This window comes from Manis pentadactyla, chromosome 1, assembly GCF_030020395.1.
Source record: "Manis pentadactyla isolate mManPen7 chromosome 1, mManPen7.hap1, whole genome shotgun sequence".
NCBI classification, from domain to species: domain Eukaryota; kingdom Metazoa; phylum Chordata; class Mammalia; order Pholidota; family Manidae; genus Manis; species Manis pentadactyla.
Window position 1 is genome coordinate 232,171,504 of NC_080019.1, and position 24,928 is coordinate 232,196,431.

The 24,928-nt window shown below is 48.3% G+C and overlaps 1 protein-coding gene across 1 annotated transcript in view; it reads right to left on the reverse strand.

Annotated features, from left to right (window-relative positions):
• CACNA2D3 (calcium voltage-gated channel auxiliary subunit alpha2delta 3) overlaps positions 1-24,928 on the reverse strand; it is a 717,352-nt gene that overhangs the window by 218,118 nt on the left and 474,306 nt on the right. The window contains exon 13 of the mRNA XM_036878109.2: positions 16,935-17,068. Within this exon, the coding sequence (XP_036734004.2) occupies positions 16,935-17,068 (134 nt within the window). The remainder of the gene's footprint in view (positions 1-16,934; positions 17,069-24,928) is intronic.

A 24,928-nucleotide genomic window follows, 5' to 3' on the forward strand; every position in this document is an offset into this window, starting at 1 on the left:
AGAATTAAATATCTCAGAATACTTGCATTGGGGACAAATTCCCTCCACTGCGTCTTTACCGTAATGGCTATCATAATACGAATATTTTTATTATCCATAGTATCATCGCCTTAACTTTGCATTACACATTATAGTTTATGTAGTGTCTGATCCTATGAAGCAGGGACACTGAGGCCCAAGAAAGGGACAGGATTTGCATAAGGGTACATGGCCCATGAAGGGCACAGCAAGGACTTAAGCCTCAGTCTTCAAACTCCAAGTTCAGTGATTGTTTTCCCACTGTCCATTCAGCTGTCAAGAGCCTCAGAAATGCTAGGGAGTGTGCACTGCCGCACAGTGTTCAGGGGAACGCAGGTCAGTTCCTCAGTATCCCCAGACTTCCCATTACCTGCTCATTTGGGGAATTTCAAAGGTGATATTTTGAGCATCTCTGTCTGGTTCCCCCAATGGATACTCTACATTCACGACAGGGACATCAGAAGTTTCGAGGGCAGTCGGGCGGCTGGGCACCCTGACACCTGTTCCCCCACACTTAGACACTGAGTACCTGAGTGGAGATGGAACTTCCTGAACAGTCAGGCAAGGGGTGTCCTTGCTCACCTCAACAGACCGAGAAAGAGAAGGGCAGACAGTGATCCACTACGCTGAGCAGCAACTTTCCTGACGATCAGGAATGGCCAACACTCGTACAAAAATAAACGGATTACAAAGCCCTATGACTGACCTCAGCTACGTCACTATTGACACATGAGATCACAAGACGGAAAGATTAGAGACAATATGGAATCCCAGAATGCAGCAGGGTGCCCACAGGGAAGTGCATGGCAACAGTAGTGCCAGTGTTGGGGAGACAGCAGCGTAAAGTGGTCGTTGTCAGAGGGCTACAGGAAGACGTAGGGGGTCGCCAAGGAAAAGGAAGCCTATAAACAGCAACCTTCCTGTTTCAATGGATAGACATAAATTGTGTTTTTGGCCCAAGTTTTTAAGAGAAAAACCAAAGATTCATGGTGATTTAAGATTTCTTTAAAAACCCTAGTGGTGCCCTAAGTTAATTAACGATAGGGGTTGGAAAATCTTACAAAGCAATGGATTTGGGCTGATCAGGTGGTTTAACCGAAGAGACTGAGATCATATTGTTACCTTGATAGCTTGTTACCCACAACTCATCGAATGAGCTTTTCAGAATTCAATTGCTCTGAAATTCAAGGCAATGGTCACGACCTGTGGTGTGAGCTCTTCACACTCACTCAAATGTGGGTGCACAGGAAACACGCACGAGGAGAGAGAAGGTCACGTGGGAATGGTCTGATTTGGTTGTTTTTGTCTTTCTTTTTGTTCAATGAAATCAGCGAGTAAAGCTCACAGCCGAGAGGAAGATGGGACTTGAATTCCATTTTAATGCAGAGGCACAGAGATACGGAGGGACAAGACAAAGGACAGTGAGTCTGGGTTTCTGGGGCGGTCAATCCAGTGTCGGGGGGAAGCACCTTGGTTCTGACGGTGCCTGCGAGGACGCTGGGAAGGACGGTGCTCTCAGGTCTCCAGCCACCCTCCGGGACTCACCCGTTTGCGGACTACCTCACCACCCTCGTCCCTGTTCCAAATGTGTAGAGCTGTCAAGAGCTGGATTTACTACAGATTCACCCCCAAATGAGTCTGAGGCCTTTCAGAAAACGCGATGGGCTTTTGCTCAGATGCAGCACAGAAAATACTATAATATTAAACAAGAGTGACGCCTGCCTTTGGAAAGGCCTCTGTCTGCCGTGAGCTCCTGCCGTCCGGCCCTCAGCCCTCTTGCAAAGCCTGCTGTCCCCTCTCTTCTCTCAGGAGGCAGGCCTGACTTCTCATTTGTCCTATTTTCTTCTACACAGTCCTTTTTCTCCACCTCTATTTCATGCCAGGCAAGGCCCTGGGGCCCCTCTCTCACATCCTAGTGTGCCTGAATCCTCCCTGAGGAATTCTGTTGTGGAAGTGACCATTGGGCCATGACTGGGCAAGGAGGGGAGAGGTTGAATCTGATCATCTACTCTTAAAAAAGAAAAATAACTGAAAGTTGACTATTTGGGGGAGGAGAAAGCAGAGTTTGGTAATGAGATGCCTCCCCTCCTGGTCCCATCCGAAGGGTCTGCCAGCAAAGGTTCAGACCAGAGGCAAGGTTTCAGGAAGACACACACTCTAAGCATCAAGGTCAATCGAACAGCCTCTTGGAAGACCACCAGCTGGAGCCAAAGGTCTTGCTGCTGTGGGCAATGCAGGGCCTCCCATACTGCTCTCTGCCTTGAGCTCTAAGATGTGGACACCCTGGCATGGCCACCTTTGGGACGCCCTGGCATGCCCACTTTCATATTTGAAGCTTTGATCTACTTATTAACTCATTGCTTAACTTGTCTGACTAACCATCAAGGTGGTCAGACTTTCCCTTCAAAGTTATTTTAAAATGCCCCCCAGGAGCTGGACTGAGGACCCTCAATTTTCTTCCAGAGAGGAGCTGTGTGTGTCTATATCAGGAATAGAATATCGTGCTTCTTGACACAGGGACAGCAGCTGGAGTTACATAAATTATACGATGTGATTACAGCATTTTGCCGTGGTAATACCATCAAAACCCTCCTGTGATGTATAACGCAGTCAAAATGCAAATTCTGGGATATTTAAAAGCCCATCACACAGAATTGTTATGACTCAAGACTGAACCCCAGGAATGCTGTGGCTTCTTTTACAAGGCCCACGAGCAGAGCTTTCCCTCTGTCAAGTGGTAGAGCGCAGAGAGCTCGTCGTGTGAGAGATACACGTTGCCAAATTTAAAGTTTCCTATCTTGGGTTGCCAATGCTATGAGGAATATAATTCAGGACAGGTCAGGCACCCGTGTCTTCATATCTCAAAGCAGGCACCATGAGTTTTTCTGAAGTCAGGAGGAACAATGTAACTCAGCCTTGTGGAAATGGGAAGGACATTTCCAAACTCCTATCAGGTATTTTTAATGACTTGGGCATGCCGCAAGACAGCCCGTTGGGCTTGCTTATCAGAGCACACACTGCACGTGATACCTTCCTGCGCTGCAAGGAGAGCACAGGCCTCACACCAGGCCAGGAACCCAGGGTTGAATCCTATTCATTCCCATCTCCTAGGGCAATGCTTCAGATTCTCACAGCCTTGTCTTCCTCCCCTGGAGAATGGAGATCACAGCCCCACCCACCCACCCCCAACAGGGGCAAGAAAGCATTTAGCACAGGGTCGGGGTGCACCTTTACCGCCCCATACTGGTGGGTCTGGAGCCCCAGTCATTTCTGCTGTGCTGCTCAAGTGACGTCTCACCTGGTGGCTGCACGGAAAATGTTTCCAAAGATTTTGCCATTGATGTTCACAGCTCAGCCTTCCCTCCCAAGCTGCCTGCTTCACACCTGCTGGCCAGGGGCACCAGGCAGAATCCGGCACTGTCTTTCCTCTTACTCTGGGTGTTTCTAAAAGGTACAGCCGACTTCTCAGACAATGAGGGTCAGTGGAATCGATAGACTAATTTCTTTTCTTTCTCATTCCCGAGCAAGGAATAGAGCCGAATTCCAGGCAGGAATGGCTGAACACCCACTCTGATTATGAGCATGGCTGCAAAGCATCAAGGCTTCTCAGAGATGCCTTCTGGGAAGGGAAATCATACATGCACGACCCACTCTCTCTTCTTTTGCAGAGAGTGAAAATTTGGCAAGGTTAAATTAAAAAGAAGGCAGAATTCATTCTACAAGACTCAATGTGTAGAAAAATAAATATTACTCTGAATGTCTAGAAAATAATGATTAGAATTTATGAAGCATTTTAACTTGCCTGGCTGGGTGCTAAGCAACATTCCATTTTTTAATCTTCACAACTCCATTCAGATCAACACCATTATTATTCCCATTTGACAAAGAAGAACGCTTGATTGTATATGACGCTGTCATGCGGTAGGTAATTTACTGTAAATACTTCAGTATAGACAGTGTGACATAAATATATGTGCTGATTTTAATCTCTATCTCAGAGCTAAGTCAATTGCCCTAGTCAGGAATACATACTCTGGCTAGTATTTAAGCAAAGGATAGCAGGTGCTAAATAAAGCTAGTTCTCTCTGACCAACACCAGAGGTCTTGTCAATTACCTTAATGGACACAAGCAATGACTTTTTATTGGTGAATTGCAGGTGTCCCCTCTGCATGGGTTGGTTCGATAGACAGAGGCCGTGCTTTCTTCTGCATGAACCCACAGGACTTGGGGAGCCCAGTGGCCTGCATCGTTAGGAACAGTGTCCCAGGCCTGATCATTAAACAGTCTGGCCTTCAGCTGCTGACTCAGGTTTCTCAGTCTTCCGACTCCAAATAAAAGGTTAACTGACTCCTATAAATAATGCATTTGTTTTGATGCAAGATGCCTCCAGAACATCTCAAAGAACAGAGAGCTGGGGCTTCTTAAGCTTTCAGAACAGCCTGCTGGCTTTGGTGTATGCTGCTCATAAATGTCTGTGTCACAGCCGCGTCTGTCTGAGCCTTGTTCTCCGGGTAATAAGACGGTAAGGGAGAGGAAGCATAGCCCTCCCCACTAAATATGGGAGACTACCAATAGCTACCAAAACGAATTCAATAATTTTAAATTACCTAACCAGCCTGGATTGTTTAGTGCAGGGACATAAGCTATTATTTCCTAAAACTGAAAGCTACGGCATCCTAGTGCTCAGCACAGGGACTGACCCACAGCTTAGTAGATGTCTGGTCAATGAACTAGATAACCGTACATGGGGTTCCCCAAGTGTCCCTAGAACAATGGTGGACATAAAGTAGATTCTCCTATTTGCAGACAACTAAAGAAGAGGAGCAATCTAGCTGGATAAGGGGGCCACAAAGTCCAAACACTCAAAGTGCTGCTAATTCAGCCCTAAACTGGATTATCATTGCAAGAGAAATGGGTAATTGACAAAGTTGATCTCGATTCCACGAAGTCTGGGGAAATCAACAGACCTTACAAAAATGTGTGGTTCTGCCAATAAAGCAAAGGGCTGCTGCAAACCTATGTATTATGGCCAAGACACAGCTCTTAATGCGTTTCTGTGTTCCCAGCCACCAATTTTTTTTTCCCCCAAGTTTGTTCTTGTTTGCATTCTGTTGTACTTGGCTGAAAATCTGTTCTTCATAATATTAATAGTTAAAATTAAGATTATTTTAACCTTTAAATAACTTATGTTTAACAAAACCACATTATTTGCTAAGTAAAAAGATCCACACATTTTAATAACAAAATAGAGTCAGTAATCTCACTTTAAAAGGAGAGCTTTTTCAACACAGCACAGTTTTGTTACATATGTATTACCATGCAGTGATCAATATTTCTTGAGAGTTCCACGCTTTTACATAACAGAACACTAAATAAGAAGCAGATTGTCAACTGCTATGATGCTGGACAGCTGCCAAAAGTCTAGGATTTTTTTTTCCCCCTCTGATTCTCTCGGTATTCTCTTGCAAAAGTTATACTGAAACACTAATTCATTAAGGATTTCTCAGCATCCTCTTCAGCAAACACACTACCATTCTATCACATCAGACTTTCTGGGAATTTTCCTTTCCAGTCTGGCCCAGAGTAATTAGCTTGGCCTGAATAAGGATGGTAATTAAAAGCAGACGGCATTTACATTTTGATGCAGAACTGAATGCTAATGCTAAAGAAGTGGCATGGTCCTGAATATTTTTCCTGGCCTCTCCCAGTATCAAGTATCTTCGGAGTCCACCTAAATTATGATAATGCCCTATCCCCCCCAAAAATCACATTCCACTCTTCATCCATAAACCGTATCTTTAGCCAGAAAACCACCATTAGGAACTTTTCCATCAGGCCTAAGTAATGTTGTATAAACAACGTGCCTTGAGCAATCAACCCTTTTCCCAACCTATTGCTTTTAACAATATGCATAGAAAGGGCACATTGCAGAAATCTGGTTCATTTCCCAAAGTTCCCTGTTCTATCTAAAATGAGTGACTGCCACTGAGTAGATGAAGTTGGCATTCATAAAAACCAATTGCTTCAGACCTGAACTTGACCATTCTTCTACGTTTTCAAATGGGAAAACAACTGTGACAGTTGCCTTTCGAGGAAAATATTTTAAGCTCAATCTTGGAACCACCATCCACTTTGTTGCCGATGTTCTTTATGATTTCTTCCCAAATTCTTGGTGTCTTGTTATACCTTTTTAGGACAGGTATAGAGGAGTGGAAAAGCAGATTGGTGGTATGCCTAAGAATAAGCCCACTGAGCTCCCCTGAGTTAATACTGAGTGTGAGGCACTATGTTCCAGGCACAGTACTAGTTTGTAGGGATACAAGACACACTTTGTCCCCAGTGCTTTTTACTCCTGGGAAGATAGACCCAAAATAATTTTTTAAGAGGGGAAAAAAGTCAAAGGACTTAATTGAAATAATTGCAATAGTTATAAGTGATCATGATTTGTACGAAGGAAAGTGACAGGGGGCTGAGATGCAAAGTCCATGGGCACATGAGGGATGACGTTTTAGCTGAGATGAAGATGGGGAAGAATCTCTTGCCCAGTAAGGTCAGAAGTTGTGAGTATGAGGGAGTGTGGTCGGCTGGCAATGGTGCGGATCTGCTGTCTATGGGAAGGCACTTGGAGGCGATATGCAGGAAAGCCCTTTGAAAGCCAGGAAATGCAACACAAACGGAAGGGATTGTATTTAAGGATTTCCTGTGTGCCCGTTATATACCCAACAACCAGACAGGAGTCTAGCAGAGCCAAAATCTTTTTTAAAAACCCTGTTGTATTTTAACAGGGGGTAATTTTTATGGCATGGAACTGTATAGAGCAAATGTACCGTAATTTTATCTTAACAATGACATGGCTGACTTTGAACCACCTTTGTCACTCAGGATGCTATTACTTAGCTCCTCCAACCACAGGCATGTGAACTCATAACTCCTTGACATATGTGGCAGATGCTTCCTTGGGGGGGTGCCGAGTACCTGTGGGAGAATCCCTGTCACGTGGTGAAGATGAACGCACTGATCACGTGTGTACCAATGTGGCCATGAGCAAGTATGCAGCACGCTCAATCAAATGTTAGAGTTGAGGTCCCTCTTACCTAATGTCTATGAGACATAGATATTTTCCAATCCTGAGATGTTGATTCTACGAGATCCATTCAGCCAAGTATTTCTTGGGCACCTACTGTGTGCCTGACCATGTGCTGAGGGTACCACATGGAACCAGACCATCCTCTCCTCAAGGTGTCTGTAGTTCAGTGAGATAAGGAATAAATACAGAACTTTTCATACAGGATGAGGAGTTCTGGGATGGTGATAAATGCTTTAGAAGTATATCATGAGGGCCCCACTCTAGACTGGGTGGGTGGGTCCCAGGAGGTCAAGGAGGGCTTCCCAGGGCAGTAGTGAACCTGAGCACAAAGGATCCACCCAGAGGCTTCCCACTGGCGGGAAGGCAGAGGCTGCCACTTGCAGAGAGAACACGTGCAGTGCCCAGGTGTGAGGCAACGTCAGGGCGGGACTTCCGGCTCCAAATCTGTGAGCAGGTGAGGCTGGGGGGCAGTGTGGAATGGAGGAGGGCCATGCAGGACGACAAGACTAAGGGGAGGACAGGAGCCAGGTTGTCGGGTGGCTCGCCTGCGGGGGACGTCGGTTCTCCACGAGGGCTCTGAGCTGGAGGGGGCCTACCTGCCTGTTGGACCCTCTGACTTACTGGCTGACAGTTGAAATGGCTCAAGCATTTGTGAAGCCGTTTCAAACTGGGCCTTGAAATATATTCCAGAGGCAGACAGAAAAAGTCATCTAGTTTGGTCCCGTGGTGGCCCTGGCCTGTAGGATGTTGAGGACACCCCTGCTGGTAGCCCCTTCCCCTGGAAAATCACAGGAGGACAACTGATGACCAAGCAGTGCCCCCAAATCCTGTCCTTCTCCAGGGCAGGGCCTTCCTGTGGGAACCGATCCCCCATAGCAGCAGGCTGAGTGGGAGAGACACAGTCCTGGGAGGGACAGTCACTCTGCTTTATCTCTGGCCGCCTTTAATTTGATCACTTGAGAGAAATCAATTGCAAGATGGTTTGATAGTTCTTTCCGTCAACCAGCAAAGATGCCAATGTTCCAGATCTTCTGAGTAAACACAATGGAAACTTATTTGAGAATTTGTTTCTTTTGCCTGCATCCACTATGATCTCTGCTTTTCCTTTCTGTGTTCAGAACAAGAGAGAACTTCCCCCGAGGAACTCGCACTGAGTGTCCCACTGGCCTGGACGTATAGTGGGAGAACATGTCAGCAGCAGAGGGAGGTTGAAGGAGCCCGTGGTTGCCATAGGATTGTCTGCATGGCAAGAGAAGGCAAAAGACTGGTGCTCTGCCATTTTCCAACAGAAACAGCGTAAGAGCCCAGGTCAGGTGGAATATTCTTATCTAGGGTATCTCTGAGCCACGGCCTCGTAGACAAATGTATTTATATTTGGCACGGCAATCCTTACAGAATAAGAGAATTACAGCTTCTACGTGGAGAGAATCCTGTGTCCAACAAGAGAAGAGAAACTGGCAGCTCATATCAAACCGCAGGCTGATTCTCCAGGATTATTTCAATTGTTCTTCATGCTGGTAACAAGAGGAATGTGTTCATTTTCCTTTAAACCATGTCAAAGCGTGGGAATCAGCTCTGAGAATCTGAGTCACCCGAACATCTGGGCCATGAGGGCGAAGAAGCAGGACGGATTTGGTTGCGGTGGACAAAAGACCTGCCTCGGCTCTCAGAAGGCTCAGGGAGAGGGCTTCCCCCAACCCACACCACAGGATGACGGATGCCAGAAGGGCAGGGGCACAGGGGTGGGGGGCAGGGGGGATGCCGGGCTGCGGGGGGGGGTGCCTGCTGGGGCAACTGGGGCAGAAAGGTAGGCACAGCTGGGACTCAAAGCCGAGGAAAGGAGACGGGGCCTGGGAGTGAAGCCCAGAAACCAGCTGGGGACGCAACCCACAGAAAGACACGGTCCAGAAACGCCGGCTCCCTCGGACTCCTTTCCTCCCACTCGGACCTCTTTGTTAGGGAACCTGCTCCGCTTGGCCCTGATCCGTGTCTGACACATGGCCCTCTCCAGCCACAGCTGACCGGACAAAGGGTGGACGCCTAACCTGCATGGAGCTGCGGGCTACAGTAACTTACGTCACTTGCTCAGATGTGAACTCAGATACACAAACACTTGAGTTCCTCTCTGTTTGAACAGGGACATCACGTAAAGTGGGACCTGGAGGAGACCATGTGACACCCACGCATGAGGGGGGCCCCAGAGGGCTGGTTTCAGGATATAAAACCACAACAGGTATTCGAGAAAGGAAGCACAGGCTGTTTGGTTTGTTCCTACAGCCTCACACGCCATCCCCCAACCCACACAACCATCTTTCCTGACTAGACCCAGCCCAGGGCGCTGTCATAAACTTAGGGGCACAGCGGAGAATCCCACTGGCCATTCTCAGAGGCCAACGCAGCCATTACTTGGAATACCACCCGGGCTCTGCAGTGCTGGGGAACAGCCAGACGGTGCTTTAGAGCCTCCAGAGGCATTTAGGAGGTTGCCAGGCACCTGGGGCTCTAGGCGCCCCGCCAGTGTCTACCAGAGTAGCTCGGCCTCTCTATGTCTTACATATCAGAGTCCACGGAAACCTCTGACTAGGTAAAGGGATCCATAGCTTAAAAATACAGCACCATACTGAACACCATACAGTGGGACACATGATTCGGGCATGGGAGTGGGTTGGGGTTCCACAGACAAGCTGCAGGCAGAGCTCTGTGACCCAGTCCTCCCAACACCAATTTCCTTTGCGACTGGTTTCTCCCCACTCGGCGATTTAGGCCACCAAATAGAAGTTCCCAGTATGGGGTTGAGACCCAAACAGGCCTATCATAATCATAGGCTTGCTATAGATGCTGGAAGAGAAAGGGGAAATCAAGGACTAGAAAGGTAACGAAAACCAGCGGACAGCAGAGGCCCCCTTTGCCACCCTGCAGACACAGCGGCTGGGGATTCAACCAAGAGCCCAGGAACAAGCTGAAATTGCACAGGGTTGACCCCTAAATCTGGTCATGCCTCTCTGCTCCACGAGGTGACAAACTCCCTTTTGGACCTTCACTTGGAGTCCGGTGCTGGCACTGGTAAGCAAAGAAAGCTGAAAAATCTATCATGCTAAATGATTATTCAGGCTTCATGATCTTATCCGTTTCTAAAAGATCTTATCTAGTTCTAGAAGCTGTCCTTCCATTATAGACAGTTGCAAATTATTATACCATAATAGCAGAAACAACAATGAATCTTAAAAATAGGAAAACACATTTGAAATCCAGGTTTTGTGTTTTACTTTCAGTCCTGAGCTTTTCTACTAGTCGGCAGCGATCCATACAGGTTGTTAGACCATCTTTTCCGAAGATAATGATCCTATACCTTCAATTCATAGGTCAGTAACACCAATGCCAAGGAAAAAAAATGTTGAGCTAAACAAGAAAAAAACTAATAAACTGTAGAATCAAATGGAAGAGGAAATTATTTGGATGTACCAGAAATCATGAATACACTCCTTTTTAACATTACCATCTCCTGGCACACACACAAAAAAGAAAAATAATTATAATAGTAATCTTTTTCAATGGAAATAAAGTACTGTGATATTTATAGTCTGTGCCAGAGTTATAATGACTGCAGGACCAGAAGTGAAGTGTCACAGCATGCTCCACATGTTTTTAACACGGCTTCTAAAGGCTCTGGAGGCTATTAAATTTAATGAACCCATCTGCTATGAAATAGAGGTCCCAACATAATCAGTTTCCTCCATGCCCTGTAATGCAGATGGCATTGTCTTCCACAACCCGGCAGGCTGGTTTATGTTTTTCCATACGTGCATCTTTTTGTTTTGATGATTTGAACTTCTCTGATATGCAGCGGTGTCTTGGGAAAATACAGTAAATTCAGTTCCAAGCCCCAACAACTTCCTTATGATGGCTTTGACCCCCTGAGTAATTGCTTTAGGCAGTAAGATGTTGTAGCTTAAAGCAATCACCCAAACGACTCCTAAATGGCCTAGGTGCCATTCTTAGATGGGAAACCAAAATAAATGTGCCATTTATCAAGTGCAAAGCATTTTCTCCAAGTTGGACTTGGTGGGGGGTGAGGAGGAGGGATACACGTCCAATCTGCAAATGTAACGAAATTGGTTTCAAGTCCCTGCAAATTGCGTACTGGATTGCATTACCGGCAAAAGGGAGGGGCAGCAGGGCTTGGTAATGAATTCTCATTATTTTAAATGGTCACATTCCCACTGTTTCTAAAAGATTTCTTTGCTTCCCTTCTACGGTCCATTGTGGTCTGTGCAAACTCCCCTGGGGGGGGTTGATCAGGGAGGCTGACGGTCCTCAGATTGGGGCAGGTCCTACCCTGCAGAGCAGGCTGGGTAACATCCCGGAGATGATCAGGACCCAACTGGAAAACACAGTCATTTGCTTACAAAACAGAACGAATTCCACTGTTGATGGCATTTTGCTCTGCACCCAAGAGATAATGATTGTGTGTGACTTGCATTCAGGCAGGGAGCCCTGGAATTTCAGAATTCTGGCATTTGCTGTTTTGTCAGTTAATACATGAGATCTTATTAGAGTTAACATAATTAATGTTGTTAACATTCATTCATTTATTTGGGCTTCACCAGGAAAGCAAATTGAATGGAACAGCCAGACAGGAAACAGAACATTTCATCAGACTGGTTCTAACAGGCAGGGTGGACAGGCTCTGAAAAGAAAGGTTTGTCATTCTCGATTCTAGATGAGTCTTGGTTCAACACAATCCTCGACTCACATGTGTAAGACTCCAAACTCAGCTTCGGTTCACAAACTTTTAACTTGAGCTTGTCCAGACCCAGAACTGTATATATCAATACATAATTAATAAAAAGGGCAAGTACTATACTTGGGGGTCATTTTAAGCTATTCATTTAAGTAGTAAATCAGTTAAATAATTACAGTCAGTGCTGCTGGGTTTTCAGCCGTTGGTGAGTCAAGGAAAGAGGAATTCCTTGTTCTTTGACCATCAGACAATTAAGGAGAAGGAAGACTTTTAAACCCATATTTAAAGCAAACTTGTGGGCTCAAGTGTCCAGATTTACTAGATGATCAATGAATAGCTATTTCCTTAGCATTTGCTAGAAATCACATAAATCAGAAGGGTTACAAATCTTCTGATTCTTAAAGGAAGCAAAGCCATTTCTGGGCTACAGTGTCTCAAAGAAAACCAGGTTCCTGGAGCCATCAGTGCTGAGCAGAGATGCTATGAGGAAGAGCAGAAGTGGAAGCCCTGAGACTCCCGCTTGACAGTTTGCAGGAGGCCATGCTTGTATTTCCTCCTGGCATTATCTTTCCCTCTCAGGACAAAATCCTATTTTGACCCCACGTGCGTGACAGGAGCCCTCTGTTCTCGCCCTGCAGAATCCAGGCCCGGATTAAGGAGTTTGAAGAGATGGTCGCTCCCTGGCCAGCGAAGCACCCTGGAGCAGCCACTGGCTCCTCCTCACTGGACAGACTGAGGAAAGAGGAAGATGGAATCCTCTGTCCTCACCAATCCAACAGATTTCTCAACACACCACAGTGTGAAGAGAAGGAACCCTCAGAACATTCTAGTAGGGGGTTCATTTATCAGGGCTATTTGCAAAGATACAGCAGAAGCTTGGAAAGCAGGTGGCAATGCTGAGCTATCACTTCTGGGACAAGCATATTTTGAGGGGTTAGTTTTACGTACATCCAAGGGATCTGGAAGAAGTGGGGTGAGTGAGCTCTGCTATCCGGGCACATCCACTTCACTCAATGATCAGCCACTGAAAGCATTCATTTATTTTAAAGTAGGGAAAGAGGATTATGACACAGAATGCAAATTTCAAGGAAATGTTTAAGATGGAGCATAAGACTTCAAAGACACTCCCTGTGCAACTCCTTGTCCAGATCACTTACTTCACCTGTGCTTTAGTGGAAAAGCTGGAGTAGCGATGGGTTCTGCCATCCATACATAAACACGTGCATGGATGTGCCTGTGTACATATGTGTGCATGTGTGTAATTAGTAAATCTAAACAACTGATCTGACTGATTAGCATTATCTAAAGCAATACATCACTTTAATACCAAGTTTTATCCTCTGCCGTGCCACGACCTTCAGGTCACGTACCCTCAGCCGGAACACTCCATAAGGGGATGTGTCCTTCTACAAAGACACCAGGTCCGTTGGCCTCTCACTGGGGACACTAGTTTTGATGATCCACGTGAGATTTTGCCTGGATTTCCTCACTAAATAGATACCATTCCCCCCACATGTATAAGGAGTCAAAAATCTCTGGGGAAGCTCTTTGAGACCATGAGAATATTCTGCTCAAAAACTCCCCTTAGGTTTAGCAAACACTGACCACCTCTGCCCTAGTCAGTCTCGGCCAACACAGTTGCCCAGCGGTGAATTTCCCATCCCCACATTCACCCGTCGGCATCCCAGGGTGCACTGCACTCCTTCCCACCTGCCGTTACCTGTGTAGTTAGTTCATCTCTGTGATATCAGTTCATCCTTTTTCCTGTCAGTAAGGACACGTGGATTTCTGTTTCCTTCAACAGGCAATAATCCATTCCCGTCCTTTCTTATTTTGAGGCTTAAGCTGCCCAGAGGTAACCAGCTGGAGCTCTTTCACACCGTCACTGTCCTGCTGGCATGGCCTTGCTCTTAGTCTGAGCGCTCCCTTAGTTTCTGGCACAAAATACTCCAGGCATTTTTGTAGAACGGCGGGGGGTATCTTCCCTGCCCAAGTCCCGAAATTAGCAGTTCTCTAAGGAACCCTGGCCCCTGTTAGTGAGGAGTGGTTTGTGGAAGCTGGGATCTGGGTTCTAGATGTGCTCATTGCTACCCGGACGCCCTGCTTCGGGCCCCTTCTATGGACAGAGGTGGAGTCTCTTTCGGACGCCTTCCAACCAGTCTCTTCCCACAGGTGTCTGTCTGCCTTGTCTTCCCCCCTTTTACACATTTGCTCCGTCCTACCATACTCACAAAATAGATTCAGAATCACTACTCTCATGCTACCGCAAAGAACACAAAAGGAAATTTAAGATTCATTTGCTGTAATCTCTCCACCTCCCACTAAGCCGAGGGCAGTCAAAGTACTGGGCTCGAAATGCAACACTGTGTACACACTACATTCAAAAGGCTTCTTCCTTTTCCCCCACCCTTTCTGGATAATTTTTTGTTCATCTGAAACGTAGTTCATTTAGTTCTGGTTGCATTCACTGCTAGCTTTCTTTACCCTATTCTTGTTGATTTTAGTTTTTGCACGCATAGAACACCAGCCAGCTTTCGAAAGTCAAAACTATACAAAACCATCAGAGACGGCTCCCCTCCAGACCTCTTCTCCTCTGCATTCCCTCCCCACCCCCGATTTCCTGCAGGTAACTGATACTATTGGTTTCTAATTTACCCAATCTGTGTTTTTTTTTTTTTTTCTGCAAAAGTAAGCAGATCCACAATATCTTATTTCCTCTTCTTTCTCACGTAAAACTTAGAACACTATTTGGAGTTTTGCATTTTGCTCATCTTAACAATAGTACCTGGGAGATCATTCTGTATAAACCAATAGCAACTGCCTCCATTCTTGTTTTTAACTCTAAAGCTCCATCATCACATACGTACCACAGTTTATCCAATCCATCTCTTATGTTTGGGTATTTAGGTAACTCCCAATATTCTTAAATTACAAGCAATTTTGCGTGAACAAACTTGGGCATATTTTCATGTTGTTGGTAGTTCGTCTTCAGGGTTCATGCCTAGAATTGGGGTGGCAGGGCCAAAGGGTAAGTGTGAAGCCCCCTTCACAGAGATTCCCTCATTCTGTCTCCCCACAAGCAATGCATGAATGTCTCTTCTCCCACAGCCTCACCAACAGAGGATACAGTTCTTAACTTTTGCCACCCTAATAGCTGAGGAACGGTCTCTCACAAGTTTGCATTTTTCTTACCGTGAGTAAAGTTGTACATCTTTCATATGTTTAAGACCCATTTTTCTTTGTTGTGAATTGTCCACTCAGGTCTTTTGCTCACTTTTTTTTTCCCATAGGAATTTTGGGAGTTTCCCCTCAAATTTTATAAATTCTTCATATGTTAAGATGATTATTTATGTGTGCTGTGGTTTGCCAATGTTTTCTCTCATTTGGCTTTTGACTTTGCTTACAGTGATTTTGGGCTTATAAAAGTTGGTTTTCTGTTTTGTTTTTATTTTGAGTAGTCAAACTTATTTATCTTTCTTTTTATCGCATCTGGATTTGGGAGTCCTTGTTGGAAAACCTTTCTCTGCACCCAGGTTATAGAAGAACTCCCCCAGGTTTTGTTCTAGTGCTTGAATTTTTACAGTTGAGATCTCTGATCCACCTTAACTTTTTCTTGGACATGGTGTGAAGACTGGAACTACTTTCATCTTTCCCAAAATGGCCATCTCGTTTTCTCAAAAGCATTTATTTCAAGCCCACCCTAGCCCTGCGGATCTAAGACGGCACCTTTATCATATACTAAATTTCCATACGTAGTAGGTCTTTTTTTGGACCTTCTATTCTACTGATCTGTCTGTCTAGGTGCTGGTACCATAAAGTTTTAATCCTAGAAACTCTGTTTTATGTATTTTTTAAATTGATGAAACAAATAAAACACCTGATTGGCCTTGCTGTTGAGAGCTGGTGCACAGAACCACGGGGTGGGGCGATCACTCCAGGCCTGGCCGGACCCACTGCCCTCTGCCTGCCCGACTCAACCACAGTGTGCGGGAAGCAGCGATGAGACCGTTGCCATTATCGCTGCGGCTGTTACTGTCAGTTGGTGCAGGTGTCGATGGGGCGGCTTAGTTATTTCATTTCCGTAATTCTAAACCAAGCTGGGGCCCGACACTCCCTGCCAACTGGAGAGGGTCTTGCAGCTCACCACCCATCTCCATTTGGGACACCTCCTGGGGGTGGGGGACCTCGTGACCAGACCACATTTCCACAGTCCCCTGTGCACTTCAGGTGGGGGGCCGCTGTGGTGTAACCCCAGATGGGCCCCCACACGCCGTTCCTGCCCTGCAGCTGCCAGGAATGTGGCAGGAATGAGAGAGCACGTGGGGAGCAAGCCAGCCCACAGCAGCCACTGAGATCACTCCGGAGGCCAGCTGTGTCTGGGTCACAGTGATTAATGTGATGTTAATCCCAACAAAAACGAGGGGAGGGAGGCCCTGGGAGAACACTTACAGTCAATACGTGAAAGACGCCACTCCCACCAGACTCATTCTCACTATGAAAAATCACCCTGCAATGACACAAGAAACCCGGCCTTTGGGCCAATCCTTGATGATTGGCAAAGCTCCTCCTTTTAAGCTAATTCAGCATCAAAACCTTTGGCTTGGAATCCGGCTTTAGGACGTGCCCACGGCCGCAGTTCCAACAACCCACTTGTCTACGGGAAGAAAGGCCCCTGCGGCCTCTCCGGGGATGTCCGGTCACTGATAGAGCTCAGCCCTGGTTTCCTTCCCGAGGTGAGACCCAAGGATTCACCACCAGGACTGGGCCTCTCAGACGGCGAGGACCGGATCCAACATGCCCATCACTGTGGCTACGACTGAATTTGTGCACATGTGGGAAGGAAAGAAAAGCGACTGGAGAAGATGTGACCCCAAAGTGAGTTTTCTGTGCTGACCGGACACCTTCCAGACATGCTGGTTATATTCTCTCCTCCTAGGATTTTCATGGGCCTCGCTTGCCCACGGAGCGACACAAACTGTACAGCAAAGGGAAACGAACCCCATTCCTGAGGAAGAGTGACACAAATGGCATCTTCTGGAAGGAACACCTTCCAGGGTCGCACCCCCCCCAGGGCCCAGCCGACTCACGGTGCTGTCGATGTACGCTTCCGTCCACACCACGTCGTGCTCTTGGTCGATGACTTTGGGCCGGCTGAGGACATGGAGGTATTCCATGACGTTTTCCTGCACGTCAGCCAACGTGGAGATCTGGGTGAAAAATCCTGCCAAGGGAGAGCCCAGCTTAGTGACAGATGGGGTGACCACAGCCAGGGGCATGCGTGTGCCGTGCCCTCCTGGCCTCCAGCTAATTGCTTTCCTTTTTTTCTCCTTCTACACATTCTGTCTCCTTGCTACCATCACCCACTTTATGAGTAATGCATTCATGCTACAGAACAGACAAGCAAACGGGATAAAATGAAGATCAACCATTAACCCACCTTGCAGAGGTAACCTCTGTCAGCCCTCTAGAGAATGTGGTCCCAGACTTTTTGTGCACACGCACATATGCACCTTCCCTGAGGGAAACGGGGCTCCTCTGTAGGGGTGCATGCCATTTTGTGCCTTTTTTTTTTTCACTTCAGTGAGTTTATTTCTAAAGGGAAAACTATAAACCACAAAATTTCAAAGCTGTCCCATTTTTATAATTGTAGCAACAATATTCATGATTAATTTTTGAGTGCTTACTAAGGGACACAAAATTTGCTCAACATTGCTCGGCTCAGTCACATTTATTCTTGAGAGTGAGAAGTGGCAGTGCGTGTGCCCACTTTAAAGACAGATCATGTGGGTTCACTGAGGGTACGGGTTTCGCTTATGTTCTCCCAGGTGGCAGGTGGAGTCTCCTAACCTGTGCCTTTTGCTTCTTCAGAATTTTGCCCTTCATGTGTCTGAGGCTAAACCCAGCTTCTAGCCTCCTGTGGTTATGAGACCTGCCTTCTGAACATGCCGGGTAGACGTGGTTTCTCGTCCTGGGGACGGGGACCCCACTTACATCTCGAGTCCAGGGTACTGCAGTTCTCCTCTGCAGCCGGGGGCCAGCTGGCTTTGCTCTAGGTCTGTCAGAAGGGAGGGGGTGAGCCGAGTGCAGCTGGGGTCCCCAGGAGGGGCCCTTCATTCAAACACCGAGGGAGGCTCTCCGGGTGCCTCGGGAGGGCCCCGGAAAAGCAGGGATTGTCCAGATGAGCTCAGCCCCTGCCTCCTGGGCCCCAGGAGGTCTGAGAAACAGACAACCACAGAATGGCACAGCCAGTGTTACACTAAAGCGCAGAGCGGAGCCCCTGAACCCTGCAGGATGGGGCCACTCAGCCAGTGGAAGAGGGGCTGCAGGGTGTGCCAGCAAAGCAAGGAGGGTAAGTGAAGGCCAGGGTCAGAGTCTGGTACCTTCCAGGAACTGATAATCACAGAATGGCAGGAGGAAGGAGCTGGTGGAGAGGGCAGACACCAGGGGCTGGATGATCTGAGGGACAAGCAAGCAGGGGATCGTCACACAGGACCGTGGGAAGGAGTTTGGACTTTATCCTACAGGCAGGTGTCAGGGAGATTTGAAGCTGCAGACACTGGATGGGCACAGATCCACATTCCCTCCCCTGCCTCTAAATAAAGACCCTCACAGCTTAGCTCATGCCAGTGCCCACTAGCCAAACAAATCCGAGGGGGTACGTGGGCTTCAGAAGCCAGGCCTGTCACAGCTCTTGCTACAGTGTTTATGGAACCCCCAGTGTCTAAAACCGGGCTCAGGGTAAGGAAACACAGGCCCTCCTGTTGTCCAGAAGGGGCTGGGACCCTTCCAGGGCATTTCCAAACAAAGGCCCGCTGCTTTGAATTTGGTGTGCCAACCCCAAACCAGGTTGGGGGTATGTGGTTCTGGCTTCCTGAGGACAGCTCCGCCTGGTGCTCATTGGTTAAGAAAAAATGTTCTGTTGGTCTTGTCGGCCCCACCCTCCAGCCAGGGCCAGGGTCAGAGCCCCACCCACCCTGGAGAAATGGGCCTCAAAGGAGCAGCCTGGGAGCACCCCTGCAGCCTGCGGCCCGGGCGTGGGGCCCGTGAGCACACTGGCACCCCCCCAGAGGTCGGCGCCGCGGGCAGGGATGCCCATCTGGGACACCATTCTTGCAAGGCTCCCAGGTGTCCCCGCCCGGCGGCGGGCGCGGTGGGAATGCCCGGTTCTGAAGAGGGTTGGCGGATGACCGGGAGCCCGTAGGTCTCTCTCCATGCATGACAGCTGCAATCAGTGTTTGAATGAGGAAGAAAACATGCCTCCTCATCTCTAGTAGGCAAACCCTGGGGTCCCTCTGAGGGGAGGGCCTTCCAGAGACAAACAGACCCAGTGGACAAGCTAAGACAAAGGCCATGTTGATAAAATACGGAGAGAGCGCTCTATGGCCCTGGCACATCCAGGCACACGGGGGAGCAGCGGGCAGCGGGCAGTAAATCCTATCTGGGGTTTCTGTGCTGAGGGTGTGGTGAAGATGTTGAAGCACATCCCTTGGAGGAGATTTTCTTAGTTGTCTGTATTTTCATTCTGATCCTCAAAGTCACAGTGAAAATCCACAATCTTGAGGTTTTTCAAAACAGGCCCAAGAGGAGGAAGGGCATATGCATGTGAGGAGGATGGGAGGGATGGATCGTTAGTGTAGAGGGGCAGTGGCAGGAGAAGCCCGGGCACCCTGGGAGGGCTGAGCTGAGCGGGCACCCTCAGGGCGCTCGGCTTAGAACAGCATTCTCCCCGGAGCTGCAGACCCGCCGCCAGTGGGAGCCCGGCACCCCCGTGGGGATGACCAAGAGGATTGTCACCGACCGTGGACAAGGCCCACTCCTGAATCCCCTCTCCAACCAGTTCCTCCCTGGGCGGGTCTCTCCCATCCCAGCACTCGGCGCCACTGCCCGGTTAGGCCAAGAACATCAGGAGTACCTTTGGTAGCCATCGTTTACTGTCCCCACCCCATAGCTAAGCCATGGCATGTTCCTTCCGTCCTTCCTCTAAAAAATACTTAGATCCACAGCCCCATCCCGAGCCTCCAGCACCTCCCAGGGCAGAGCCACCGCCTCCCCACATCTGCTCCCTGCTATCTGGGCTCAGCACGGCACTTGGAGGGGCCATCTAGGCAGCAGACCATGAGCCCCCTGCTTAAAATCCTGAAACAGCTTGAAATACAGAGCTCTTGCTCGGACCCCAAGACTCTCCCTCAGTGGCCCTAGCCTGCCTGAGGCCCCTTGTTGCCGCTCCAGCGGGCTGACCCTTCCCCTCCTCTCCTGTGTGGGGCTCATAGCCCCCTCCCCGACTCAGCACCCCCAGGCCTTTGCATGTGTGGCGCTTCTGCCTGGTGCACCTTTCACCCAGCTTTCCATGGCAGGTCCTGCGTGTCACTAAGGGTTCAGCTATCTAGACTCATTTCCTCTCCCCCCACCAGCCTTCACTTTCTTCAGAAGAGTCATCGCTGCTGAATTCTGACTTGTTTGCTGCATTCTCTTTCACTGGACTTTCGGCTCCATGAAATGTCACCAAAAGCTGGACCCCTCTTGCCCAGAGTGGTGTTCCTAAAACGGGCACGGGCATCTACAGGAGCCATTAGGAACTCGGGGACATTAGGCACGGTCTTCCTGTGATTCACCTCACCTCTCTGCGTGTGGGCAACCCGGCGGCCCCCAGTATGTGCTCACTCTTCGAGGAGGACACAGAAGCACAGAGGTCAGCAACTAGCCCTGAAGCAATCTGAATCCATGCTCATCTGATTCCACAACCTTTGCTCTTAACCATCGCAGACACTGCCTCTACCTGGATTGGGGAAGGACAGGCCCGGCTGTCCAGAGGCCCCCCCTCCAGGAGGGCACCCCTCACGCACTGCTGGTGTGTCTGTGGCTGGCGGGGTTGAGGATGGCGTGGGAAATAAATGGTTCTCTGAGGCTCTCAGAAAATGTTCAACAATTAGCACCAAAGGTCTACTCAAACCCCAGGCCACGCCGCTAGCTTATATTTCAAAATACAGACCAGGGATGCACATGCATGAGAGGTGAGAGAAGCTGCAACGATAGAAATCCTCATAATGTACGCTGAGAAGCTTAATGCAAATTTGATCACCCAACCCCGGCCCATCACAACCTGAAACCTTTCTGAAAGAATCTTTTTTGTTTTTAAGTGTTTTCATGTAAGTTTTGGATGGATAACAGGAAGTCGCTGAGGTCCAGGCACCTTGGCTGAAACCACAGACTCTTGGCTTGTTTTCCCTCCGCACTCTCTGAGCCGGCCACTTTCCCCCACCTCCCTTTTTATTTCTTTTACATTCTAGCTCTCGAATGTTTATTCTCTTCTCTAATGTGCCTTGCTGGACTTCATCTATCATGTAAGAGAGCAGAATCAGCAATCATTCGGTAATTACCAAGGAGTAATTAATGCTGAAATTAGCCACCTATTACAAATGCTCTGCTCGTTCGTCTATGTAACATCGGTTTATTTACCTTATTCCCTCGTGGAGTCTTCTGTGAACTCCAGGTCACGGCGGCTCAGTGCGGTACACCGCACACAGCCTGCTCTTCTGCATTTCTGAAATGTCACCACCCTTACGTGCAGATTTCGTAGGAGTCCCTTGTCTAGAAGATGCCTCTACACGAGACGCGCCAGCAGCACATTGCTTTGCAGCGAAACTGAGCCTGCCACTCACCCGCCTGCCCCTTGGGGGAGACCCTGGCAATGCACCTGACATGCGTGGTCCTCCTTCTACCCCTGGGGTGCCAGGAACTGCTCCCTTTGGCTCTTTTCACACACTCATTTCTCCTCTTAAATAAGCCCAGCTGCAAGCAAGAAAGCCAGTGCTCAGATTGTAGCCCTCTCAGGGCAGTGAGGCGGGCAGAGAAGTGGGTGCTGTGACCTTGCCCGCCTGGGAACAACAGTGTCCTCAGAACACCCTCAAAATACTGTTGCATCTTCCTCCTCCCTGTCAGCACCACTCACAGCTGAACAAGTGCTTCTTTCTGTAGAGAAACATACAGTTAACGGACAGCTTTCTACCTCCACGTCTCCTTGGACCTTCACAAACAATAAGCAAGGGCCCGAGGGCTGAGAAGCATGTGCTCAGCGAGGTGGAGAGAGGCAATTAGGAGAACATGATGAGTGCAGGGGCCCAGCAGCCTCAGTGGGCATGTGCCCACATGAGGAAGGGGGCTCCTAAGGGTGTACCTGTCAGAATCAGCCAGAACCTCGGATTTAGGGACAAGTCCTTTGTGAATAGTGGTCCGCTTTTTATGTTAAATTCCATGTTAGAAATCATTGAAAGGATCATGCAGTGGATGGAGCTGGGAAGGGGGTCTGTGTGCATCTCCATTGCTGTGTCTCCCCACCCAACCCTGCCTCACCTCCTCTCAGAACCTCAATGTCCCCATTGGGAAAGTGTCAGGAACTGGACCATATGCCTAAACACGCAGAGGTGGGGCTGTTTCTGGAACACACAGGCTGGGTGTGAACCCCAGTCTGGTCTTTTATAGCTACGGCATGTTAATCTTTCTCAACCTCTGCGTTCCTTCTCCTACATTCTTTCACACTATGGGAGCACGCAAGAGTGCTCTATGAAACAAGACTTTCCTCTCCCCAGAGAGAGGCAACCTGTGCTCTCGGTGAAGGGTTAGGCGTGGGCTTTGCATCAGCAGGGCCTGGATCCGGCTGTGCCACCCGCTGACTGGGAACCTGGGTGCGGCGCTGGTCGGTCCGAGTCACAGATTCCTTCTCCCACACCTCACGGAGCTTTAAAGGGGGTCAAAAGCGATAACATGCAGAAGTACCACACATTCCACTTGGCACTGAGGGGGCATTTGGTCATGCTTAGCTGCTGCTAATAACAGTGGGGCCATATTTATTCTCATCACCATTATCCTTCCCATGGGAATTCTCATGTTCCAGGGAGTGTACACAACTGTGCCCATCAGTGGAGGAACATAAAGAACCTGTTGTATGTATGTGTGTACACACACACACACATGCAGGAATGTCATTCAGCCACGAGAATGAAGGAAATCTTGCCGCTGTGGTGACACAGACAGACCCTGAGAGCATCACGCCGAGTGAGGGAAATTAGACAGAGGAAGACAATACTGTGTGATGTCACCTACATGTGGACTCTAAAAACGCAGAATGGGTAGAAACAGAGACTAAAATGGTAGTTACCAGGGACTAGGGGGTGGGAGGTGGTGGAATTACAAAGATATTGGTCAAAAGGTATTAAAAAAATTATGCAAAGGCATCCGAACATCTGATATTTTTGCCTTCTTTCACCTGTTCCAAGACAGCTAAAGGTTTTCATTGCCCTTCTCTCTGGCCCCCACCTACAACCCTATGGCCTCATACATTTAAAACTCTCTTTTAGGGGATGAGTCACTTAGACAGGTTGATGGAAGTTAGGGATTTTTTCATGGAAGAGAAGAGGGCTGGGTCTGAACTTCCAAGAAGGGCTAAGGCCACAAGTTCTCTTTCAAGTAATTAGAGAATGGCCACCAACCCATTGAAAGGGGACGGGCTGGGCAGACAGCCGAGAGAGACTCCAGCGGAGCGTCCATGCCACCTGACGATGACTGATCGGTTGAGAACCCAGACATGCAGGCCTGTCCTTGTTGCACAGCTGGGAAACGCTCCCTTCCCTGTGATTTTTGAAGGAGAATCAGGCAGTGCTTGCTTGCGATCTTGGCGCACCGAACATCAGAGAAGGTCATCAGGGCCCTACGGAGTATCTGGCTGCATCAGCCCCTCTTTTCAGCTCTCCCAGGTCACTTGTTTATCCAACAGTGGGAATGCAGAACCTTAGATCCCACAAGCCATTCGACAGTGGCAATGATTATTTTAAAGTCTTTAAAATCATTTGCTGCTTTGCCTCATTAGGGCTGGTTCCCTCAAGATAGGACCTAGTTATGCAGAAAATAAAATGAACCAATGGGCTCCAAGCCTCTCTGGATTTTGCCAGTAGATTGGAAGAGGCAGACAATGCCTGCAAAGGGGTAGGAATGTCCCCCGGAATCCATTTCTAGGGGACAGTGTCTGAGGTCCACTGGCTGAACTGTCTCCACGGCCCCCAGACTTCCAGACAAGAAGGTCAGTACCTAAAGAGGGTCCTTGACCCCTTCTCCCCAGGGATGAGGTGCCGGCCCTGCTGAGCCCGGCCCCTCCTCAGGACCAGTCAGCCAACAGGCTTCTCCTTGGCCGCCTCGCCTCCTGGCCTCCCCCTAGGTCTGCTCTAGTCCCAGGATACCAAGGCTTCATTTCCCTGGAGAACTTGGCTGAGTCAGGGTGAGAATACGTAAGAGAGGCCCTGAGATGGAACATGCTCTGCTGCATCCATACTGTGACAACCTGAGACTATGAACAATGACTTAATTAATGACCACAGAAGAACACTAGCTCACCGATCTTACGCGGTCTGCAACCTCATGACGGGCACACCGCGAAGCCAGTGTTTACGTGGCGACAGATGACCAGACCTAACATCTCAATGGCGACTGCTACTCCGAAGGGTGTCAATCAATGACATTTTATTCCCAAGGTCCTTGAGAAGAAAAGCCAAGTGAGGTAGGTGAGACTCTCAAGAGGCCTGGGCACAGACCAGATCTGAGCAAGAGGATGGGGAGAAGCACTTTGCAATCCAGCGGCCCAGCCAGCTGAACATCTACGATTTCCTCCGTGGATTTTCCAAACTGCTGTACTCAGAACTGACAAGTCTAAAGGGCTATATTCGATAGCCAGGCCCTGAAATACTCTGAATTGACCTCCAAAGGATGCTTCAAAGATTCTTATAAACAATGACTAAAACTAAATTATGGTGTAATGTTGATGAAGACAAGACCTCAATTTGAGTAATTTTCATCAGCTGGACACAGACGGTGGTTAAAAACAATACCCCATGACTAAACGCATATTCGCCAAGGGAAGGATTGTAATCTGAAGTGACAGGGGGAACAGTAAGATTTTTAAAAGTTTAAAAATGGAAAGGAATTCTTTTTCTCGAGACCACAGAACAAAGGAAAAAAATGGGAGAAGTGTAGCTCACTCCAGGTTTTCAAATGTCAACAAAGTCTCAAAACTTATTTCGAGAATGGCCTCTTA